Source organism: Astatotilapia calliptera, chromosome 16 (genome assembly GCF_964374335.1).
Source record: "Astatotilapia calliptera chromosome 16, fAstCal68.1, whole genome shotgun sequence".
In the NCBI taxonomy this organism is placed as follows: Eukaryota; Metazoa; Chordata; class Actinopteri; order Cichliformes; family Cichlidae; genus Astatotilapia; species Astatotilapia calliptera.
This window is the reverse complement of record NC_137437.1, coordinates 5,876,525-5,898,903: the sequence shown is the minus strand read 5'-3', so window position 1 is coordinate 5,898,903 and position 22,379 is coordinate 5,876,525. Positions and strand designations below refer to the sequence as shown.

Sequence of the window (22,379 nt, the reverse complement as noted above, 5' to 3'; positions counted from 1 at the left end):
ACAACATCGGAGATCTCTGTCCAGAAGAGCGCAGTCCTGGGAACAGCTAAGATACTGCGCAGGACCCTCAAGCTCCCAGGCCTCTGGTAGAGGACCCGAGCTTGAAGGATAAACCGCCCGCAGGGGTGTGCTGCGTGTTTTTATATATATATATATATATATATATATATATATATATATATATATATATATATATATATATATTTATTTATTTATTTATTTATTTATTTATTGATATTTGTATATACTATCAAATTCAGTCCGCCACAGTCTCTCATTTTAATGTTTCATTACTAAAGACACATCAGTGATTTCAGAGTTAAGAATCCAAATGTCCTCTGTGTATCCTGGTTGCTCTAGTTTTAATACTTTTTTTTCTTTTGTCTGCTCTAAAACATCAATCTAAAAGTGATGAACAAATAATAGTGTCTGAATCAGCACATTAGGTGGATTTTGTGTCAATAAAAATGTACACATGATCTCGGGTCATTTAGAAACCAAGTAGAGATGTGATGACCTTTGTGTTCGGTCCTGTCTTGGACTCAGTGTGTATCAGACTTCTGTTAAAACTAAAGTGGTCAGATAACAACATTGAAACTTGAAAGCCATAATTGGTTAAATGAATTCAATAACTTTTCAAAACTCCTTTTGATAACCAACTGTTTAACTATGACTTGACAAAACAAAGAATTTAGTAAAATCTGATGCAAACATTGCTGACACATTTTAAACATACAGTTCACCTAAACACAGCGCTTTTCCATAAACTCAGTGCCTCCTGATACCATATATGATGTAATGTTGCAGCACTTACTCTTTGTAGTCATGTCGGGTGGCTTGTTTTGACTGTCCATACAATGAAGGGAGGGGCTCCACAGGGAGAAAAACTATTATGACAGTTATGTGAAGGGAAAGCAGCGGGAGGGGGGGTTCAGCTCTGCGGGGACACCTACAGGCCAGGCAAGGGCATGGACATGATACCCACAATGCAACTCGGTGACTCCACCTGGCTCCTGAATGCAGCAGGTTGCTCTAATCACCCAGTGACTGATACTAAAAACATTTGTCTGTCCCTCTTCTTTAAATAATCAACATTAAAGTTTCCCTCAAATGGCTGCATAGACTCCCATTTTTGACAAAAAGTCAAATGTTTAACCTTCAGTGACTGAGTGGCGTCATTTGAGACCACAGCAGATTATTTATATGGCGTGTCCTGAGGATTTTCAACTATAAAAATATTTTCTGTCATGAATTTATCATTTGTTTTGTGGAAGATTTGCCCCGTTGGTGTGTCAAGAATAATAAAAAGTTGTGCAGATATTTAAACCCAGTATTAAAATTGGAAAGAAAGGTGATTCCACAGCATGTCTTCTATCCAGTCTTCCTTCTCTCACCCCAACCGGTCGCAGCAGATGGCCCCGCCCCTCCCTGAGCCTGGTTCTGCCGGAGGTTTCTTCCTGTTAAAAGGGAGTTTTTCCTTCCCACTGTCGCCAAAGTGCTTGCTCATAGGGGGTCATATGATTGTTGGGTTTTTCTCTGTATCTATGAAGCGCCTTGAGGCAACTTTTGTTGTGATTTGGCGCTATATAAATAAAATTGAATTGAATTGAATTGAATATTGTCCAGGATACTTATGCATTTAGACTTTCAGCTAGCATCAAACTACACTAAAGTCACAAGAACAATTTACATGATCAACAGACCTGTTTCATATCAACTTTTACTGTGAGGAAAAGGAGAGTTGCTCCTGGTGACGATATGGGAGAGGTGAAAGTGATCTTGGCTTCAAAGGACAGTGGCGTACTGCATTACTCATGTTATGAGAACTTAAATCTGTTTACACAGTGACATAGTGGAGACTGGGCTACCTTTTGTGGACAAAAAGCAAGTCCCCATAAAATAAATCTTCTTCTTCTTCTTTTTGTTGTTCCACAAATGACTTTAGAGATGAGAGGGTTGAGAGAGAAAGTGTCCAATAAATGTAGCAGACGAGGTGTTTTCAAAGAATACATGTGTCTGATACCTGAACTAATGTACAAAATCAAATCTGAAGTTCACCACCGATGAGCTGCTGGTATATTTAGCAACCCAGGAATTTTCCAAAGGTCTTTTTAAGTTTTAAGTTGGGCATTTGCTGCTTTTTCACTCATTTTCAGTCCAGTCTTCTATATTAACATTTTCAGAGGAATGTTTTTTGGTTGTTAAACCAACAACAATGGCCAGTAAATCAATCAAGGGTGAAAAGATAGCTAACTCAAAGGATGAGCAAGTGTTGTTTCAACACATAACAGACAACTTAGCAAAGAGCTAATTTTACTTTGTATCTTTAAACACTTTGTCACTAACAGCCTGTCGTAAAAACATGTCATTTGTTTCTATTTCTTTAGGTGATTCAACAAAAAATGCTAGAGCTAACATAGTTTCATGAACATAAAATAGAAACAAATCAGGTCAACAGGTCTTGTGGAGTAATGAATCTAAATGTGAAATCACTATGTATGAGGGAGGTCAAAAGAGAGGTACAACAGTGAGTGTCTGAAACCATCCATAAATATGGTGGAGGCTCTGTCATAGTTTGGGGCTGCATTTCACCCACGTGGTGTTGGTGATCATGAAATGTAAAGTTGATTACATTACGAATCCAGATGATTTTTGATCCACCGTACAAAACCATCTGGAAAGCATCTGATTGGCCGCGGCTTCATTTTTCAGCATGATAATGATTCCAAAAACACCTGGATAGAAAAACACACAAGTGACAAATCAGTCCTTAACTGGCCTCCCCAGAGACCTCAACAATATTGACGAAGTAAATGAGACAAAAGGCAGCCAACATCCATGTATCTTTCAGAAAATCTGAATATTTCTGAAGATTACTTAAATAAATTACAGGAAAGCTCCCTAAGTTGAGACAGTGCTGAAAAATAAAGGAGCTCAAACCAGAGTTAGAGTTTTCATACTCCATTTTTGCCTTACATCCTGTATTTCCATGAATATTTGCACCTGTTTCAATGAATGGCTACACCTATCCTCACATTTTCCTAGTTAAATACGAAGAAATAAGTGGTGCCTAAAGACTTTTACACAGTAATATATATTATCTGTGGGCTGAATTGTGGAGAAGCCTTGTGGACAGCTGCCTACGCTGCATTATTAGAAGCAGACTAGGCAGTCAAAGTAGTCATGATTCTAATAATGATAACTTTAAGCTTGAATACCTAAAGAGAAGAGAGAACTTCACCATAAAAGCAAAAACCATTTCTTGTACAGGGCTGTAAACATGTTTATTTCTTCTCTAAAGTTGGACATTTTAACACAGGGACAGGGAATGATTTCGTTTTGAAGTCAGCCTCAAGCCGCCATTCAAAGAACTGCAGTTATTGGCACTTCCAAGGTGGGTTCTAGAAGGTGGACACAAATAAGTTTAGTAATTTTTGAAGAAAAAGACGCAAAACTGTTCATATGTACAGTCAGGACATTCTGGGGCTGTTGGGAGGCGGTTTTAAGGCTAAACCCTACACTGACTGTGTCATCCAGTGGGCATTTGGAAAAAGAGGAGTTTGGTGACTGCACTGAGGGGATTGTGCAGTCAATGCCCACCATGACTTACCAAATAGGATTGAGCCATCTGAATTTTAACCTCATCCGAGCCTCCGACTCACCCACAGCAGCAGTCGGAGCCATAATTACACTAACCTGTGTCTGTGTGTATGTCTGAAGCTGTTGTCTATCAAATGTACTCCAAACATTCCCAGCCATAGTTTGGAAATTTGTATAACATTTAAGTAAAAAAAGAATCAGTAGACGTCTTTTGTAGGTGTGTGAGTAAAATATTTGTGCTGCCCTTTAACCCACATCCAAGCGTTCGCAGCTAAACTCTTGCCCATCCCTCAGCCAGTCCTGTGCCATGTGTTGAGGCACACAACCTGAGAAATGCAGTTGTCATCCATTCCTTCTCTCTTGTCCTCTTTGCAGCTGTATACTACACACACATACACACACGCACACACACAGAGCAGCAGCTCTTGCCTCCCAGGCGCTGTTGTTTTATCAATAAATGGCGACATTAGTTCATATCATGTGATTCGAAGAGGATTCGTTGCACATTAGAGGCCCTAATCGCCGCCTATAGTCTACCCCCCGGGCCTCGCCTACATGACCCTGCTGAGCACAGCGTTTTCTTTATGCCCCCTGACAGAGCTGGGGATTGAGCCCAAACAAAAAAAAAACACGAGGGTGAAAAAATGTTTTTACACCCACCACGCTCCCTCGCAGGCCTGGCTGTGTGGGCTCACCGAACCCTTTTAGCTTTCGATCAATGGGGCAAGTTACTGGAGTCTGGCCAACTCTGACAGATAGCACAGAAAGAAAAAAGCATGCCTCTTCAAAAATTTTGGTTTTTTGTCACTGTGTTTTGTACCTCCACCCATCCTCACTTCAAAAAAAAAAAAAAAAAGAAGAAGAAAAATGCAAGGTGAAATGAGGGAATGCTTCTTTTATTTTCCCTTAAAGATTAGAGTTTTCTGTGCGGAGGGTGAGAAGGCGAGGCTGTGGGTGGAGGAACAAGAGGAAGAGGTGGGCAGAGGGAAGGCTGCTTTGCGTCATCCACAGCAGATGAACCTCTTGTCGGACGTGGGTTCCTGACATGGAAGCTGGACAAAGCAGCAGCTCGTCCCACAGCTAATGATGGGTGTTATAATTTAACAAAAGTCTGGTGATTATGGGTCTGCTGATGAACCAGGAGCCATGGGATACGCAGCAGTCTCTGGGGACGGGTTCACAACGAGAGCGCAGTGCCCCCCATTGGAGTAGAAAACGCATTGCTCTTTTCTACTCAGACTTCAGAGTGCTGCTGATAATTTAGTACACTATGTGGGTGATATTGGAAATTACTGAACTGCACAAAATTAAACTAGTAGTACATTTGGCACTTTTATTATATTCATATGCAATCATTTCCATAAGTATTTGGACAGTTACACAACCACAGTGCATTTTGAACCAATTTATTGATTTAAAATCAAGAATGAAGTGCAGAATTTGAACTTTAATGAAAAAGGGTTCAACCTGATGTTTTTGTACACAGTCCTCCATTTTCAGAGGCTTAAAAGGGATTGGACAGATGACCAATAAACAGTTTAATGGCTGGTTCCCTGATTGTTCCCTGACAAAATAAGTAGATAAAAGATCTGAAGTTGATTCATGTGTTAAACTTGTATTTGATAGCTGTGTTTTGAAATTCTCAATATGACATCCAAAGTGATGTCAGTGCAAGCGAACAAGGCCAAGGTTAGGCTGCAAAAACCTTTAACAGTGGCCAAATTAATAATCGGGTTCATTCTTAAAAAGAAGGAATGCATTGGTCAGCTTAGCGACACCACAGATGACAACTAAAGTTTTCATGGTTAAGAAAATCAGCTTCAAAATATCTAAACTAGTCAAGAAAATTCTCGAGGAGGTCGGCGTGTCGTTGTCACCGTCTAATAACAAGAGACGCCTTCATGAATGGAAATATAGAGCCTTTAGAACAAAGTGCAAACCACTGGTTACACTCCAGAAGTTTTGATCCCTCATATCGTATTAAAACACATTTAACAGTCCAAAAATGTAAACCCTCCTTTACATTTTATAAACTAATCCAGTGAGCACACTGGAATCTTTGGCCGATTCTGGCCCCACAAACCTTATGTTTCACACCTCTGGATTAGACTTTGGAGAAAAGAGCTAAAAAAAAATCTGGATGGGTCTGAAAAAATAGCATGATAAGAAGAGAACAGTATGTAGAAGAAGAGAAACAGGTCATGATCTGAAGCACATGTTATCTATCAAACATGGTGGAGACTATGTTGTGGCATGGATATGTATAGCTACAGCGACCGGAGCTGGGTCACCTCTGTTTATTTGTGATATCACTGCTGATAGAAGTCGCAGGATGTAATCTGAAGTGTACACGACTATATTCTGTGCTCAGCGAGTCACAGTACGCATGGTTAATGATCCAAAGGAAACTGGAAAAGCAACCCAAGAGTTTCTCAAGGTGTATGTTCCTGCATTTTTCTATTAAAATTATTTTATTTTAGATTAATGCATGATCTGTTGGCATATGACTGTTCTATTACATTTTAGTATAGTTTTATATCATATGGACAGTCGCAGTTATATTCTACACTAGTAAAAATAGGCTCAAACATACACCCTGAGTCATAAAATCCTGTCTTATTTTTAATGGGTGGTCTTATTCAAAACAAAGTAAGTAAACAAGGAATAACAAGTTCCCACAGAGACAGACTTTAACATCAAAGTCAGACCTGAGACAGGAGACACTGGGACAGCCTAAATCTCCAGGCAGGTTATCCAGCATGCTTGGTACATCCGACCTTTCAAGTACCCTAAAAAGCTGCGCACAGAGTGCTGGCCAGTTTGTCTTATGACCCTGAGGCTCATCTCCCCGGCCCCTACGCTGACCCCGGGTGCTGACAAGCCACACCTCCTCCTCCTCTGCTGTCTGTCATCTTGCAGATAACTCTCCCTGCCTCAGTGTCATGTCCACCTGGCACCTTGTAAAAATGGGACATGATAGCGAAAAAGGTCAGAACACGGTGAAGAGGCCCCCGTGTAGAGCTGTCTGTTGAGCACAAACTACGGCTCTAGATAATAGCATTTCTAGGGAGTGTGTGGAGGCAGCGTTACACTTGTTTATGGAGGAAGAGGGTCTCTCGGTCGACATGCAGTGTGTTACATTTTTGTGTGGCTCCTCCACAAAAATGTCCAAGTGCTTACATTTCTTAGGCCTTAATAGCTCATTAGGATTTGTAATGCAGGTCAGTAATTGTTTGGCTGACATTTCCAGAGCACAACTCTCTAAACTGTGGGTAAAAATCAAACTAACTATGGTTTGTAGGTGACTGATGATTATACAAAGATATCAAACCTGAGAATGTTCGAAGCAACATACAGGCAGGCTAAAGTTATTTGGAAACAAATGCTGTGGATATATTCTGCTCTTTAACCACAAACCAAAGGTATGTTGGTAATATTTGGTTTGAGTGCCGGCTAGCGGCACAGGAGAAAGTGAGAATGAATTAATAATAATAATAATGGATTGGATTTATATAGCGCTTTTCAAGGCACCCAAAGCGCTTTACAATGCCACTATTCATTCACTCTCGCATTCACACACTGGTTGTAGCCACAGCTGCCCTGGGGCAGACTGACAGAAGCGAGGCTGCCATATCGCGCCATCGGCCCCTCTGGCCAACACCAGTAGGCGGTAGGGTAAAGTGTCTTGCCCAAGGACACAACGACCAGGACAGAAAGCCCGGGGATCGAACCGGCGACCTTGCGGTTACAGATACGCTTCCCAACCCCCTGAATATCAAGATTTTCTGGATGGAAAAGTCATCCAGCTGCGGAAGAAACTGAAAAGAGACGGATTTTTAGGAGAACGAACCAAATCAGAAGACCTCTCAACAACTGTTGGAGTAGCTCTCAGATTAGCTCTGTCGAAACTGTTAAAGAAGTCTTAAAAGTAAAAATGTCTAACTTTTTCAAACTGGAAACAGTAGTTCCTTTCAACAGACTTCAGGTTTAGGTGACCATGATAGATATTTAAAGGATTATGTTACGAAAGAGTAACATCCTGCATACAAGATTCAAGATACCCACATATTTGTGACCCTGTAGTGTGTATAGTCAAAAGGTTTGTCTGATTTTCACTCCCCTTTGCTCACTACTTGCTTCTATTTTGCAGATTTCACAGGTAACCCTGATTCTTTAATAGGTCAGTTCATCAAGTTAAAATATAATATGATATACACTTCTCAAAGACATTAAAGGATAACTTTAATCACACATCAGATCTATTTTCTCCTGCTTATCTAGATTTGGACTGTGGGGACAGCAGCAGATACATCCTGGCTCTGCCGGAGGTTTCTTCCTGTTAAAAGGGAGTTTTTCCTTCCCACTGTCGCCAAAGTGCTTGCTCATAGGGGGTCATATGATTGTTGGGTTTTTCTCTGTATGTATTATTGTACGAGCTACTGTACAATATAAAGCGCCTTGAGGCGACTGCTGTTGTGATTTGGCGCTATATAAATAAAATTGAATTGAAAAACCTTATCTAGGATGTTTCCACGAGGCATCGTTGGTCAGATCCCTGAACCATCTCAACTGGCTCCTTTCAATGTGGAAGAGCAGTGGCTCTGCTCTGAGCCCCTCCTGAATGACTGAACTCATCTTATCTCTAAGGGAGAGGCCAGCCCAGCCCAGGAAACTTCCTTCAGAGGAAAGTCATTTCCGCTGCTTGCATACTCAGTCTCATTCTTTTTCAGTGACTACCCAAACCTTGTGGAGATAAGTAAAGGTAGATTGACTGGTAAAAGTCCACAGCTTTTCTTTTACACTCAGTTCTTTCTTTACCACAACAGGGTAACTGCAGATGCTGCACTAATCTGTAAATCTCCTGCCCTCTTTTCTCAGTAGTGAACAAGACCCCGAGATACTTAAAATACTTCACTTTGGGCAACAACTTACCCTAAATGAGCACTCCACCCTTTTCCGGCTGAGGACCATGGCTTCAGACTGGTACGGATTTTTATCTCAGCTGCAAACTGCCCTAAAGCCTGTTGGAAGTCAACTGCCTGAGGAGGCCAGAAGAACCACATCGTCTGTGAAGAGCAGAGATGGGATTCTGAGGTCAGCAAACTGGAAATCCTCTGCCACTTGGCTTCGTCTAGACATTTTACCCATTAAAGTTATCAACAGAATCAGTGTTGACCAAAGCACTTTTTCCTTGACCTTACCTGTCAGCTGCCTCTAGAGTCCCACAAGCTAACTATGCCTAATAGGACTCCATGAGCTTCACAGCCCCCTCCCCCTCTGGTGTCCATGATCTGGTTTGGGGTTAGCACCGCGACAGGCACCAAGCGCCTTGAAGCCACAGCTCCAGACTTTGTGGTATACTGCAAAGTGTATTAAATTAAACACTTGACCTTTCTAGTTTAGAATAAAGATGCTAGTTATTTATACTTAGAAAAGAACAAATGTTTTACTCACCTCTAGTAAAAGGACTTTGCATAACAATTTTAAATACAGTTTATAAAAACAGTATAATAAGCTTTCTACATTTAGCATCTGTGTGTATAAATCCAAACACAATCAAGAAGCTGGTTAGAAAATGACTTCTTTATTTAACATGACCGTATCAGCATATCAGCCCACACACATAGCATCAGACTCAAGTCACAGTCACTCACTTTCAGTATATACAGATAGGCACATTCACATTAGGCATTAAAGCCAGCCACAGCATCTTCTGTAGGTCCAAACCTGTGGCATATTTGGCTGCTGCCTATGAGTCAGCCATCTTAATTGGGGTCCTCTGATCCAAGGTCTGTTTCAAACTTTCACAGACGAAATTAATGTTCTAAGCACACTGATCTGGAGTCAGAAATTGTGACCAGTGTTCTCCATCCAAATACAAACGGTTCTTCCTGAAATGTCATGCTGCAGTTTCAGCCCAATAAATGCAAACAGTTGTACAAATGAACAGGAGCACCTACTCTTTTGGGAAAATAAAACTCTGGAAGTGTATTCCCTGACTTTGTTCACCAGTTAAATCCTCTTCAGTCAGGTGGGTGTGATGTGGATTGTGCACGAGGACAAGTTTTAGGTTAGCGATATATTTGAGATGTTGATTGCATTCATGGAAACGTCAAACTCAGCATTAAAAGGACATTCCTTATATTTTGAGGAATGGCTGTGGAAGATTTTACACGATCTCATTTTCAACTCCAAATCTTATATTACCTGGAATTTTAAATGTAATTTTTACTTGATGAAATTTAATCAAACTTTAAATCGTAAAAAGGGAGAACAAGTTTAAAAAAAAAAGAAAAAAAAAAGAAAAAAAAGTGTAACTTAAAAAACAAGTTCAGTTCACCAAAGAAAAAAATTAACCAATTACATGTCATGAAGCAAGCTTTTGCATTGCAGTGTTACCGCTCTACAAAAGCAAAGAACAGGACACTTAACACATGCTCAGTACTTAAACTAAGTTAAATTGAAAGTAAACTACAAATACAAACACAGGGGCAAACAGTGGGTTGCTAAACTTTGTATAATCCACGGCCTTCATCATTCACCAGAATTCTTTTAATGGGCGAGGAGCAGGGAGGGTGCAGGTCTGCAGCAAATTTTCAATGAACGGCAAGAGGAGGAAATGATCCCCACTTAAAAACAAGAAAATCAAACCCATGTGTAAAGAGGATACAGTCAAACTAATAAAATGAGAAATAAATAATCAGCTGTATTTAAAAAAAACAAAAAACAGAACAAGGCTTCTCAGGAGGCGGGTTTTCAAATTCGTTTTCTTTATCCCAAACTACAGTGTTCCTCTGTGTCGTCTCCATCTCAAACAAGCGCCTCGCCTTTGAGATATTTACACGTCAAAGCAACCCAATTTGGGCTTAGTAAGCATGTAATGCTACATTGCATGAATGGAGGTTTCCCTAATGTCCAATAAAGAAACGCAGCATGTTGGCAGGGAGCCTTTCCACCGCACCGCAGTGAGTCAGACCCTTTCCTGTCCTGGGATCAGTCCTGACTCCTTTCCCTTGTGAGCTGAAGTCCCCCTGTGGTGCAGCGGTTTTAGCCTGAGAGCAGTACTGACAAAGGAAGAGCAGCGTGTGGGTTCATGGGAGAATGAAAGCGGCCCATAATGAACATGTGGGATACAACAGGTCGCAGTTAATGGGACAAAAAGGGTGCTGATCTTGTGCTGCATTCTCACATGTACTGGAAATTCTAAAATTCCACTTTAATGCAGGGAAAATTTCTCACACCTAAAGTTTGACTTTGACATCATTGGTGGCACACATTTACAATACCGACAAAAACAAATAAAATAAAAAAACACACTCAAACACATCTGCCCTGTCAAAGGTTAAGTCTGACCAGAGGTGGAAAGCAGGAAAGTGATTCTTGTGTGATGCCAACTTAAACACAAGAAAGGAAACTGACACAGAAGTGCAGTCAGACACTAATTAGTCAATGTTCATTTTCAGAATGAATCGAGAGACATTTGATCCAACTTCCAATTTTTAATGGAAGTTGGAGCAAAGTGTTTTGCACAAAATCTCAAGGTTGTTGGCGATTCTGTGTCTTCTTGTTTTACAACTTGTGTGTGTAAACAGCTCGAGCAGCAGTGGGGATAAACGTCAGCGCTCTCCACCCAACTGCTGCCATTAGCGATGTGACTGAATGAGTGAAAATGTCACAAGGCTAAAAGCAGTCTGACTGCACTTTAACACCAAATTTCTACTTAAGCATGAATCTCAGGTCTAAACCAAATGTTACTTGAACACAAAAATGACACCCTTACGTTCACTGAAAAGATGTCTGCGGCCAAAGCTGCGATCTTTCTGTCAGACATGGACATGCTAAACTGGAACCAGGAGTGTTTATTGTTTGTTTGTTTTAAAGCTGAACTGCCAATTGCTTCAACGATGGGATTCTGAACAGCACAGCTGGGGAGCACTTCTTCCTGCTGTCTTCCCATTCTGGGTGGTAATTTTGGTTTCAACTGTGTCCCTTTGCCTCTGTGATGCTTGGTACTGCCCTGTGGTCTCCCAGTGGCTGCTATAACTTCTTAAAAAGTGGGATTCTGTCGAATCTTTAATGTTTTTACGCTGCTTGAGCATAATGGACACACTCAGACTCCATGGAAATGCACAACAGAAAATTCTGTCATGAAAATATAACTGTCAATACACGTTTTCTACCTGATTTAATTGTGACAGTAAGCTCTTCATCCCCTCTCATCCTCATATTTATCGGAGTTCATCTCTATGCCTGTCCTCCTCAAGCTTCTTCTCTGAGGCAGAAGTAAAAGTTTGGGCTGCTTGTTGACCACTACTTTTAATCAGCCTCTGCTTTTTCTGTTGTAAATGTTCCTCACCTGGAGGAAACAGCAAGTCAGTGAAGAGGGAAACGAGGACTACAAGATAAGACAGGTGAAGAGGACATTCTACTATATACCCTACGTGTCCCCCTCCTCTCCTGTCTTTGCAGACTCTACGAACAGAAGTCCAAGCAACTGCTACTCCCCTCCAACTGTTTCACCCCCACCCTCTTCCTCCGTGTTTTCTTCCGTGTTTTCCTCCAGAAGTTGTTTGTCTGAGTAAATGTCCCTGACGAGGAGGATTCTGATGAGGAGGCTCTCCAGGATTCGTCGGTCCAGCGGTGTGGAGCTGAACCACAGCGGGTCATCTGGGCTGCAGTCCGGATCCGGCTGAACATAAAACACATCTAGGCTTTTCTGCAACGGGAGAGGACTGCAGGGAGGTAGGTAAGGAGGAGGGGAAAAAAAAAAAAAGGCAAGCGGAAGGAACAAAAAAAGAAAAGTATTAGAAACAAGCAAAAAGGAGGTATTGTAGAAAAAGGGAGAAAAGTGCAGGGAAAAGAGCACAGGGGAGGGAGAAAATGAATGCATGTATTGGTTTCAGTTTCCTCTTGAACAGTTAGGAGAAAATTTTGATGACATTAATTTATAGCAAGTCCTCATCTTTAAAGAGTCAGCACTGAAGTTCAGGATGTGAACAGCAATGAGTTCTAATCACAGGACTCAAGCCTTTACTTTACAGCCACTCTTAAGATTTATTCCAGTAAAAACACTGAACCCACCACTTGGATCTGTAGAGTTCATAGAGGTGACACTCGTGCTTCTTAGCCGGGCAGCGTTGGGCGGAGCCGCCAGAGTTGCTGTCGCGTTCCTCCTGCTCGTCGTCCTCAACCTTTCGTTTTCTCTTCCTCGACTCTGTTTGCACTGATCGTCCAACAGACAGAAAGGAAATTTTTGTAAAATTTTCCTCAAGGTTCTGCGTCTAAAACTAACATATGCAGAAACCACTAACACTTGTTTTGAACTGTAGATGATGGAAAATCAAGTTGAAAGACACAAACAGAGGTCCACGGGCATTTATGGTTTTGAATTGTTTGGCTCTGAATGTTAACAAACTGGATATGAAATCAGAAATGTTTCAGCATCTAATGTGGACATAAAAACTATGAATCACTGAATGCTAAATTATACATCTTGTGATAATGTGCATGTGTGAATTTCACAAACAGGAAGTTCAATCGTCCATCACAGCTAGATGAGAATTTCTATGGCCAATATATACGAAGCATATCAACATGATGCATTTTCCAGCCTCACCATGGTGATCCTGAGAGACGGAAGGCACGCGGATGCAGATTGTGGTCTCCTTGGTAACAGGATGGAGTGTGTCTGGGCCGTAGACGTTAGAGAAGGAGAGGCGCAGGTGCTGCTCCACGGTGCGCAGGCCAAAGTATTTGGTGTTCAGGTAAACGAGCGAGCGCAGCAGAGCGGCGGGACTCTGCTCCCCGAGATGACGACTGCTCCACAAGCTCTGCTCCTCCACTCGACCCCACAGCGAGCCTAAAGAGAGACGATCCAATTCCACAGTCAACATCTACAACACTCATCAGTTCTTTCTTGTCTTTATCCACCATTTACATCTGCCAAATATAATTTTCTACCTGGGTACTACTTGTGCAGACATGGAACCTGTTCGTGTTGGAGCGGTGTCCTCATATTATATCATAGTGCAATCACAACGTGTCAGGATGTGAACAGCAGAAGAGTTATAATCACTGGACACGGCTCAGAATATCGAGAAACACAACAGGTTGTTTAACAGCACCGTGCCACTAGCTGGTGATAACAAGAATATATTCAAACACACTTTCCAGTGTCATCGTTATCAGTGTGGGATGAGTTTCTTAGCAAGTATCATAGCTTCCACATTCCACACTGCAATGAGATACTGTCTCACATCTGAGACGATCTGTTTTTGCCTTTTTCATCCACATTGTTGCTGCTGAAAAATGAGGAATTTAGGACATGAGTTTATGTCAAAATACAGTATGTAAAGTCACCTGAAAAACTAAGACCATCTTGCTGTGAAAGTGGCAAAATTAATGAGCTTTCTGACCATGGTCATGTCCATGAAAGAGTTATAGAAACTTCATGAATACATAAAGAATGAGAAAGACTGCATGATGAGGATAAAGTTGGGATTTGCAGTCTTTATTCAGTACTCAAATCTGTACAGTTTCATGATAAAGCAATATCGTGTTAATCAAATTGTTTCCAGAAAGAAATATTAAAATCTGACAAAGTACTCAAAACTGTGCTAATTCCAAGTGGAGCAGGCACACAAGGAGGGTCTTACTAAGGATTACACTCACCATCAGGAAGTACACTGGGCTGCCAGTCCTTCAGGACCTTGTTAAGCTCCTCTCCAAACTGCTGGTAGCATGGATCACTGAACAGGTCATCCTTCCGGCCTTTGGAGTGAAGATGCTTTAAACAAAAAACAAAACAAAACTATCAGTTAAAAAAAAAAAAATGAAGAAAATGAAAGGATCACAGAGCTTCAGTCTGTGGTTGCTCACATAGTTTAAAACCGTGTCCTCATATTCAAAAGCTCATCACTGCTTTTCAGGATGTGAACAGCAAATGGTTATAATCAATGGACACACTAATCTATAAAGTCAGACTGAGGGAAAGGAAAAGGAATAATATAATAAATATAAAAAAAACGAAAGAAAATGACCGCAAAGATGTAGTGAGCACAGAAAATCCTTAAATTCCCTTTTTGAACAGTGACGATTTTAAAGGAGGGAGGAACATCGACAAAGAAGAGGCCTGGAAAGAGGGGCAGACATTTTCAACCATTTGAAGCCAAATATCCCAACACAACGATAAGTAACCCGATTAATCCGTTTCCACAAACAGATAAAGTCAGCCTTACACTTCTGTGGCAGAAAAATCACACTCCAGAGCTCTCTGAATGACCCCGCTCTCCACGCAGCAGCCATGCTCGATGACTACTCGCATGTGAGAGGAGGGGGGGAAAGAATGTGCACCAGTACTAAGGGTCCTACTGGAAACCCTCACTCGAAAATTAGTTCCTACTAAAAAAATTACTACAGATGGAATGACACTAGAATTTAAAAAGGTTAATAAGCCGATTCTTATTTTGTGTATATAATTTAAGTATTTAGATTTTTTTTTTTACCTGCTTTTGAATTCTGTTTGGCCACATTTTTTTAATGAAATGTGGTAATGACAGACAAGTTAAAACTATTACTGTGACAAACCTACTGCTAACATCTACAAGACATGAACATTAAAAAAAAATTAAAATAAAATGCTCAGTTGAATTTTACAGTTGATGATTTGCTGCCTTCTCGAGAGGGGCAGCCGTTTCATACTAACCTGCTGGATCCCCAAACAGAGGTAGAGGATGCTGTCTGGAGAGTAGCGCTCCCCACTGGGCCTGCAGACCTCCCTGACAAAACGGGACAGAGCCACGTTCAGCTCCTCTGAACTCACTGACAAGAGGTTCCTTTTTGGCCGGGCTGCAGGAGACAGGAACAATCACCAACTGATGTTAGCAAACATGCAGTGTTTTTTTTATGTTTCCCAACAGGACAATCAATTTTTCTTTTCCAGCAAAGGAATGCACCTGGACTCTCTTAGTGTAACTACTGAACAGGGCAGGTGGGAAATGAAGGGGTTCAGTGTACCTGCTTTGAAGCTTTCCTGTGCTTTGGTGTCATCCGACTGATCAGGAGGAGACAGTGCCCAGCGTTTCCAGGCATTGATACCGTAGCGAGCTTTGAGAGGCAGTGATCGTCCTTCTGAGGTTCTGTTTGTTACATTTGAAGAAGAGGACGACGCTACATCTGGCTTCTCCTCCACTGCCAGCTTCTTGTTCCCCTTCAAGGCAAACAAACCCATTACTAACACAATCAAACTAAGTTTGCCATTGAAAATATTCTGGCACACACGTGTTATTACTTTTCTCCTGGATTGCGGTCGAGGTGCTGACTCCTTCGGTTCCTCCTTTGGTTCTTCCTTCAGTTCCTCCTTCAGTTCCTCCTTTGGTTCTTCCTTCAGTTCCTCCTTCTCTTCTGCCAGAACTGGAGGTAAAGCAAAGCCCATATCCTCATCATTTCCCTCTGGAACACGAGCGGGGTCTGAGGTTGAGAGAGGAAATAACACGCCTTCATGTAATATGGTTTAAAAAAAAAAAAAAGTACATCCAGGAAATCAAAGCAAATCAACCAATCAAGCAAACTAAAGCTGGAAAACGTGGAATTCACCCAATACGCAGGTTTACATAAATCGGACAGATTCATCGATCCAAACTGTGTCCAGAAAATGGTGTAACGACTTATTAACACTCTTTAAAAACCTTACATTAAAACCATCGATGTCAATGAGGCACAGAAAAAGGAAGAAAGAAGGAAAATAAAACTTGGATTGCAGGGCCAGTTGATGACTTCATACTCCTTTGAACAGTAAGCCAAAGCTTAAAACCTCTACACCGATAGGCGTGATGACAGCAGCTCCAGAAATAACCAGAGGGAAGAATTTTAATCTCAATTACTCTACTGATCCATTAAAAACCCCATGCAGTCAGATGTTGTTACATAAGACAAGAAATCAAATGGGAAGATGAACACAGAGGACGAGTGAGCAGGTCAGAGTGGGCAACAAAGGCACAGTATTAAATATACGAAGTCTTAAAATCGGTAATCTGAACACCTGAAATAAGGTTCATTAGAGGACTAGAGGTGGCTCTTAACAATTGATCTAATAAAAATAGTTTGCTCAAGCTATGAACAGCCATTATTAGAAATTATCCTTAGGAATTGTATGATTTTATTTTTTTTGGGGATCAGTAATTCTTAGCAAGCGATGAAAACTACAGTTAAGAAAAAAAACTGCAGTTATTGTTAATGCACAAAATACTATAAAACTGCTTTTAAAACAGCTTGCTCCTGACTCTGTGCCTCTTATCCAGTATTCTCAGGTTTACAGCTACATGCTCAGAAGACGTTTACCTTGAGGAAAGTCTGCCTCCAAGTCCAGGTCGGGCTCATACTTCTCCTCCTCTTCTTCCTCAGAGCTGCTGCTGGTGCTGCTGGAAGACTCCTGGCCTTCAGGCTCCCTCTTCACCTTCACAGGTTTTACATCTGAATCATAAAGAAGGGTAGATCCTCACTGTCATGGTTTGCTGCAGCTTTCTTCCACTTCTCTCTTTTTATCAGCATATATAAAGAAACCGTCAGAAGCTAGTATAAGGGCTGTGTTCGGCACCTCTCTGATAAGCAATCTTTTAACCCGTATATTCAATCCTGGCGTGGGCTCACCTGGCTTCCGATCCTCTATTATCACCTCAGCCATGGTGATCAGGTCGTCCTCCAGAGGATCAGAGGGCACCTTGGTTTTCAGTTCGTTGATGGTCTGGACGATCTCTTCTGCCCCCTGCAGGGTAGTGGGCAAGAACACAGGCACAGGAACCTGGAGGGGACAGGGTATCAAATTAATTAGTAATCAGATCACCGACTTGCAAGTTTATCTTTATAGCTTGCGCAAATTTGTGTTTAATTATTTTTTTCCTTCTAAAATTTTATAAGTTTAATTTTAAGCAAGGATAAATCATATGCAGTATGCTCAAGTCTTACCGGTACAGGCAGAGAGAGAGGAGTGGGAGTGACCTGTGAATACATATTCATAGGCATGGGAATGAACACGGGCACAGGTATAGGTACAGGCACGTACTCCCTCTTCACACCATCATCTACATCTGTGGGAACACACACGTCAAATCATTATGTAAGCCGGGTGTTTCAAACATATGGCTTGTGGACCAGAGCTGGGCACCCAGAGGGTCTAATCTTCAACCAGTGATTCCTCTCAGCCTCCAAGCAGACACACCAATTTCCAAAATCCTAAATCACTTTGTTCTCAAGTTATTGCATTCACAAGATTTAAAAACAAAACAAAACCACAAAACAACTTTCTCTGTCTGACCTTAAGGTCAAGGACACCGGCATTCACACTAATCGGATTTTTTTAGTAGATGCAGCAGTGTTATCAACCTGAACATCCTACGTCACCACGTTTTTCAATTATCACATTTACAAACTTGGGTGTCTGCGCCACCCACCATCCTGGTGGCGTGACTACAAAATCCCATCAGCCTTTTATGACGGAGGGGTAAAAATTATTGGAAGACAAAATTCAATTGAATCCAATGTTTTTATTATCAGCCTGAGATCAAACTGGACTGTATAAGATCTTAGAACTAAAATGAGCTCTACATTATCTGCCATAAGCAAACTCGTACAGCGTACCTCTGAAGTTGCGTTTCACAGTTCACGTCCTCGGTCGTTCACGTATTTTCCTTAAAATCTAACAAATATTTGTTCCACCACAATTTTGCATAAAGCACAAATATCCTCCAATTGTTTCAAAGAGGAAACCACGGCTTGGGATGGCAAAATATCCCTGTACCGAGAGGTAGGAGGTTTGAAAGTAGCCAATCCAAGAACATTATTCGTCTCTCCTTTCTGCATTCCCGGCATGCTTTGCTGAGTGTTCTTGTCTCTCCTGTTTTGTTCTTCTTAAAGCCCTAAGGGTGCCACCCAAATGCATATTTATTATGTTATAACAACAGGCATTTATATTCATTTTTTGAATGCTCTAGAATCGTAAACCCTGCAAATTTCATGGGGTCGACTGTATTAATGGGACACAAAGAAATGATTTTAAAATTATGAGTGCCAGGAATTTGTTAACGATTGTGTTTTTACCTGTCTGTAAGAGTTTGCTCTGCATGTGTGGCTTGCAGTAGGTAGCCTTGGTCAGTGTGAGTGGTTTGCAGAGCACCGCCTTGTTCTTTACATCTCTCACCAAACCTCCGCCAGTGTATGCCGCAGTGCTCTGGTTTACCAGCTGCAACATAGAAGACAAAATAAATCAACAGAAGAATAATTGATTTTAGATGAACTAATAAGATCTGTGTTTTTCCAGGAAGTAAATCAGTTCCACAGGCTACATTTCAAAACTATTAGGTAGTAAATACATGAGCCAGAACATTAATAACGTAGCTGCTCATCAAGCTTACAATTCATCCCATTTCGCAGGTTATTGCCCATAAAGCAGCAAACATGAGCTTGACCACAGTTTGGGTTAAGACCTAATAGGTGGTCAGTGAGTATAGGTTTGATTAAACTTTGACCAATACCCTAGGAGGAGTATCAGTTGTCGTGGACAGATGGATATCTCGCCATGACAAAAACTCACAGGTCCTTTTTGCTACATGAGCTAAAAACGCTTTCAAAAGGCAACTAGTGCTACATGATTTAAAAACAAGTGCTTTGATCAAGTCACCTTTTAAATATTCTTACTTACCCCAAGTTTGGCCCCTGGCACATCAATCCCTGTAAGACAGAAATGGAATATATGTCAACTAACATTCACATATAAGCATGACTTTATTTCCATTTTTTGGCACTGGATAACATTTCCTGATACTTGACAAAACCAACTTCTGTTACAAGGATGTAGATATGTCCAAGAGCGACACTTTGAAGCAAAAACCTGGTTCTTTCAGGGACACAAAGAGACACACACACAGTTTTTACCTAGGGTCGTATTCTCAGGGCCCTTCTGTGTGACCATGATGGGCTCATTCTGCTGGCAGTAGAACCTTAACAGGCACTCTTGATCACAGAACTGCTTCACCTCTGACCTCCACATCACAGACTCTGTCAGGTTACCCTGCACCTTACAACAGTCACACCTCGCCGCCTAGTGGACATGACGACATAGCTCTCGTTAATGTTCTCGCACTGTTTTTCCACATAGAAAAAACATGTATTTCATGGAGTGCGTGTCAGCAGACCTTATAGTACCAGTCGTTGAACTTCTTGGCACACGCCTCGCTGCAGAAGTCCCGGGTCATACCTCCGAGCGGTCGGGTTACACCTCTCTTACAGAGTTGGTTGCAGTGGTTACAGCTCACACATTTCAGACCCAAACGCTTAATAAAATCCTGCTTGAATAACAACTTGCAACCTAAGGAGGGAAGAAAACAAACAAACAAAACAAACAGAAAATGAATTAAAGCTTACAAACAGGATATATATGACTTCAGATAAATGAGACAGGGTTCAAATGACAACTATGAATGTCTAAATGGGCCAACAGCCAGCATGGGATGACATCAAATTGCCAATTCTACTTCAAGCAGAGAAGAGGACAGGCGATGAGTACCTTCGCTGCAGAATGGTCTCTTGACCCCCGAGAACTTGACCATCTCATGTAGTGTCTTCTCCTCTTGGCAGTACTCGCAAAATGTCACAATACAGTGAAGCTTCTTGTAGTCTTCACAACACGTTTTGCTACAGAACTGGTAGACCTTATCCTGAAGGCACACACATTCAGAGAAACGTACTGCAGCCATTCTGTTTTAAGATACATCAAAATTACATCTTCACACAGTAGAAATGCTCCCATGGCTTCTGCACCTCTCCATCTTTTTTCACTGCACATGACATCACTCACTGTATCACAGGAGGCAGTATTAGGAACTTATCTTTCTACATCATGCTTTCTAATGCAAAATATAGACGTGAATTTGCACAAAATTTAACGTAAACCGTACATTCCTCTTGTGCAGACCTTTAAAAGGAATTGTGCAGCACAACAGGCAAAGAAAAGTTCAGTTCTCAGACAAGCTTAGCAGATTTTAAAATAGTTTACACTGCTTTAGAGTGATATTTGTAGAAAACAAGAGGCACTCCGTGTTCCATCTTTATGAACGTTGGTTCACTTCAAGGATGGTCTCACCTCCCACTCCAGTATTTCAGGCTTTAAGCTGAACACTCCTCGACAGTAGTTACATTTCAGCTTGACTGTGCTGTTTGTGGTGGACAAAGGTGCCTGTCCATTGGTGGCTGTCTGAAGAGTAGCATTCTGTTTAAAAACAAAAAGTTTTAAACATGCATGCTTTCACAAACATCCTGATGGTATATCCAAACACATCACCAGCTTCAGCTAGATCCACAAGCTCATCTCTACACGTGTTTGGTATTACAGAAAATTTTATATTATAAAAATACATGAAGTCACAGTAGTTTGTACAAAATCTGTTTCCTCGTTGATATGTAAATGAATGCAACATGAGTCTTAAAAACTAATCAGGCCATAGACGCCACAGAGGAAACCTGCAGTATTTGAGCTGCTGAGCTCAATGAAAAAATAATCTTGGTTTTATTTTCTGCAACTTTGATGATTCTCATCTCCACTGTTATGATTAAGATCCCACATGTATTCAATCTTCCTATAGATAAGTATGAACACAGGCATAAGTATCACAGGCATCAGAGCAGAATTTAATCAGGTTATTGAAATATTTACAGAATGGTATTAATATACCCGTTTACCTAATTTCAGCAGCATCCTGCTTCATCATCAAACACATAACAATAAGGGGTTTCATTCAGATACATCAAACAGCTACTGTGCCAACATGTCTTCTAAAGAGCCCAGATTTGTTTGAAATGAGTCTCACCTGGAACTTGGTTACACACTGTGAGCTGCAGAAGTTAAGGACATTTCCCTCTGGTAGCGTGGCCTGATACTGTGGTAAAGAATTCCTCTTACAGAAATGACAGGTGGGCTCTGTGCCTGCACACACAGGTGTTAGGCATTAAAACACAGAAATAAAAGCATATCTGAAACGCAGGTCTTTCTAAGTAACTCTCATACTCAATTCATTTTGTTGGTAAAGTGATTCGGTTTTCTAAAAACTAATGAGCAGGTGTGGATATACTAGTTCAAAGGAGCCATTTTCTGCTTCCGGCAAACCAGTCAACCTAAATGCACTCACACAGGGAGATCATTTGATTGTGAACACAAACAATAAGCAACCCAGCACTTTTCAAACTAAATGCCTATTATGTTGCTCCCCACTTGCAGTGTTAATTATCCTAATGCCAGCTCAACATCTTATGGTACCTGTGCAGAAATATGGATCTCTAGGTTAAGTCTCTGGACTAAGAAAAGGCTGAAAGTGAAAGCTAAATTATGAGAGAGCTGTTTCAAAGTTGCTGCTTGTGTATTGTGGTTACTCACTGATGATGGATGTTGTTGTCAGCTTGCCCTTGTTCATACAATTAACAGAGCAGTAGGAGACCATGGTGCCACCTGCCCCGACGCTATGGAGTACCTCTCCCGTCTTAATCAGTGTTTTGCAAGACAGGCAGCTCTCAAGTTTACTGTGAGCCTGAGAGAGACAGGGAAAGCACCACAACTTAACAAGACATCGCTAACTGATCATGCTAACAGATACAAAATGTGGCAACAACAAAATGTTTTGAATGTTTGTAAACCTTCTGGGAAGCTAGCATCTTAGACTTCTGATGAACGCTTTCAACAGTCCACATGTTTGTTTTGAGATCCATTTCCCACCGTTTGGCCCAGAGATTAGAAC

General features: G+C 41.2%; 1 protein-coding gene across 2 annotated transcripts in view; it reads right to left on the bottom strand.

Annotated features, from left to right (window-relative positions):
- Positions 1–11,660: 11,660 nt before the first annotated feature.
- The window catches only part of zmym2 (zinc finger, MYM-type 2), a 31,754-nt gene continuing 21,035 nt past the window's right edge, over positions 11,661–22,379 (bottom strand). For both annotated transcript variants that reach the window (XM_026144586.2, XM_026144587.2), the window contains exons 8-25: positions 22,022–22,172; positions 21,459–21,574; positions 20,735–20,860; positions 20,159–20,309; positions 19,788–19,960; positions 19,528–19,693; positions 19,295–19,323; positions 18,694–18,835; positions 17,563–17,684; positions 17,248–17,398; positions 16,939–17,070; positions 15,890–16,068; positions 15,616–15,808; positions 15,305–15,447; positions 14,272–14,386; positions 13,217–13,459; positions 12,682–12,823; positions 11,661–12,332 (exon numbers count right to left, since the gene is read on the bottom strand). In XM_026144586.2, the coding sequence (XP_026000371.2) occupies positions 12,098–12,332; positions 12,682–12,823; positions 13,217–13,459; positions 14,272–14,386; positions 15,305–15,447; positions 15,616–15,808; positions 15,890–16,068; positions 16,939–17,070; positions 17,248–17,398; positions 17,563–17,684; positions 18,694–18,835; positions 19,295–19,323; positions 19,528–19,693; positions 19,788–19,960; positions 20,159–20,309; positions 20,735–20,860; positions 21,459–21,574; positions 22,022–22,172 (2,709 nt within the window). In that variant the 3' untranslated portion in view covers positions 11,661–12,097. The remainder of the gene's footprint in view (positions 12,333–12,681; positions 12,824–13,216; positions 13,460–14,271; positions 14,387–15,304; positions 15,448–15,615; positions 15,809–15,889; positions 16,069–16,938; positions 17,071–17,247; positions 17,399–17,562; positions 17,685–18,693; positions 18,836–19,294; positions 19,324–19,527; positions 19,694–19,787; positions 19,961–20,158; positions 20,310–20,734; positions 20,861–21,458; positions 21,575–22,021; positions 22,173–22,379) is intronic.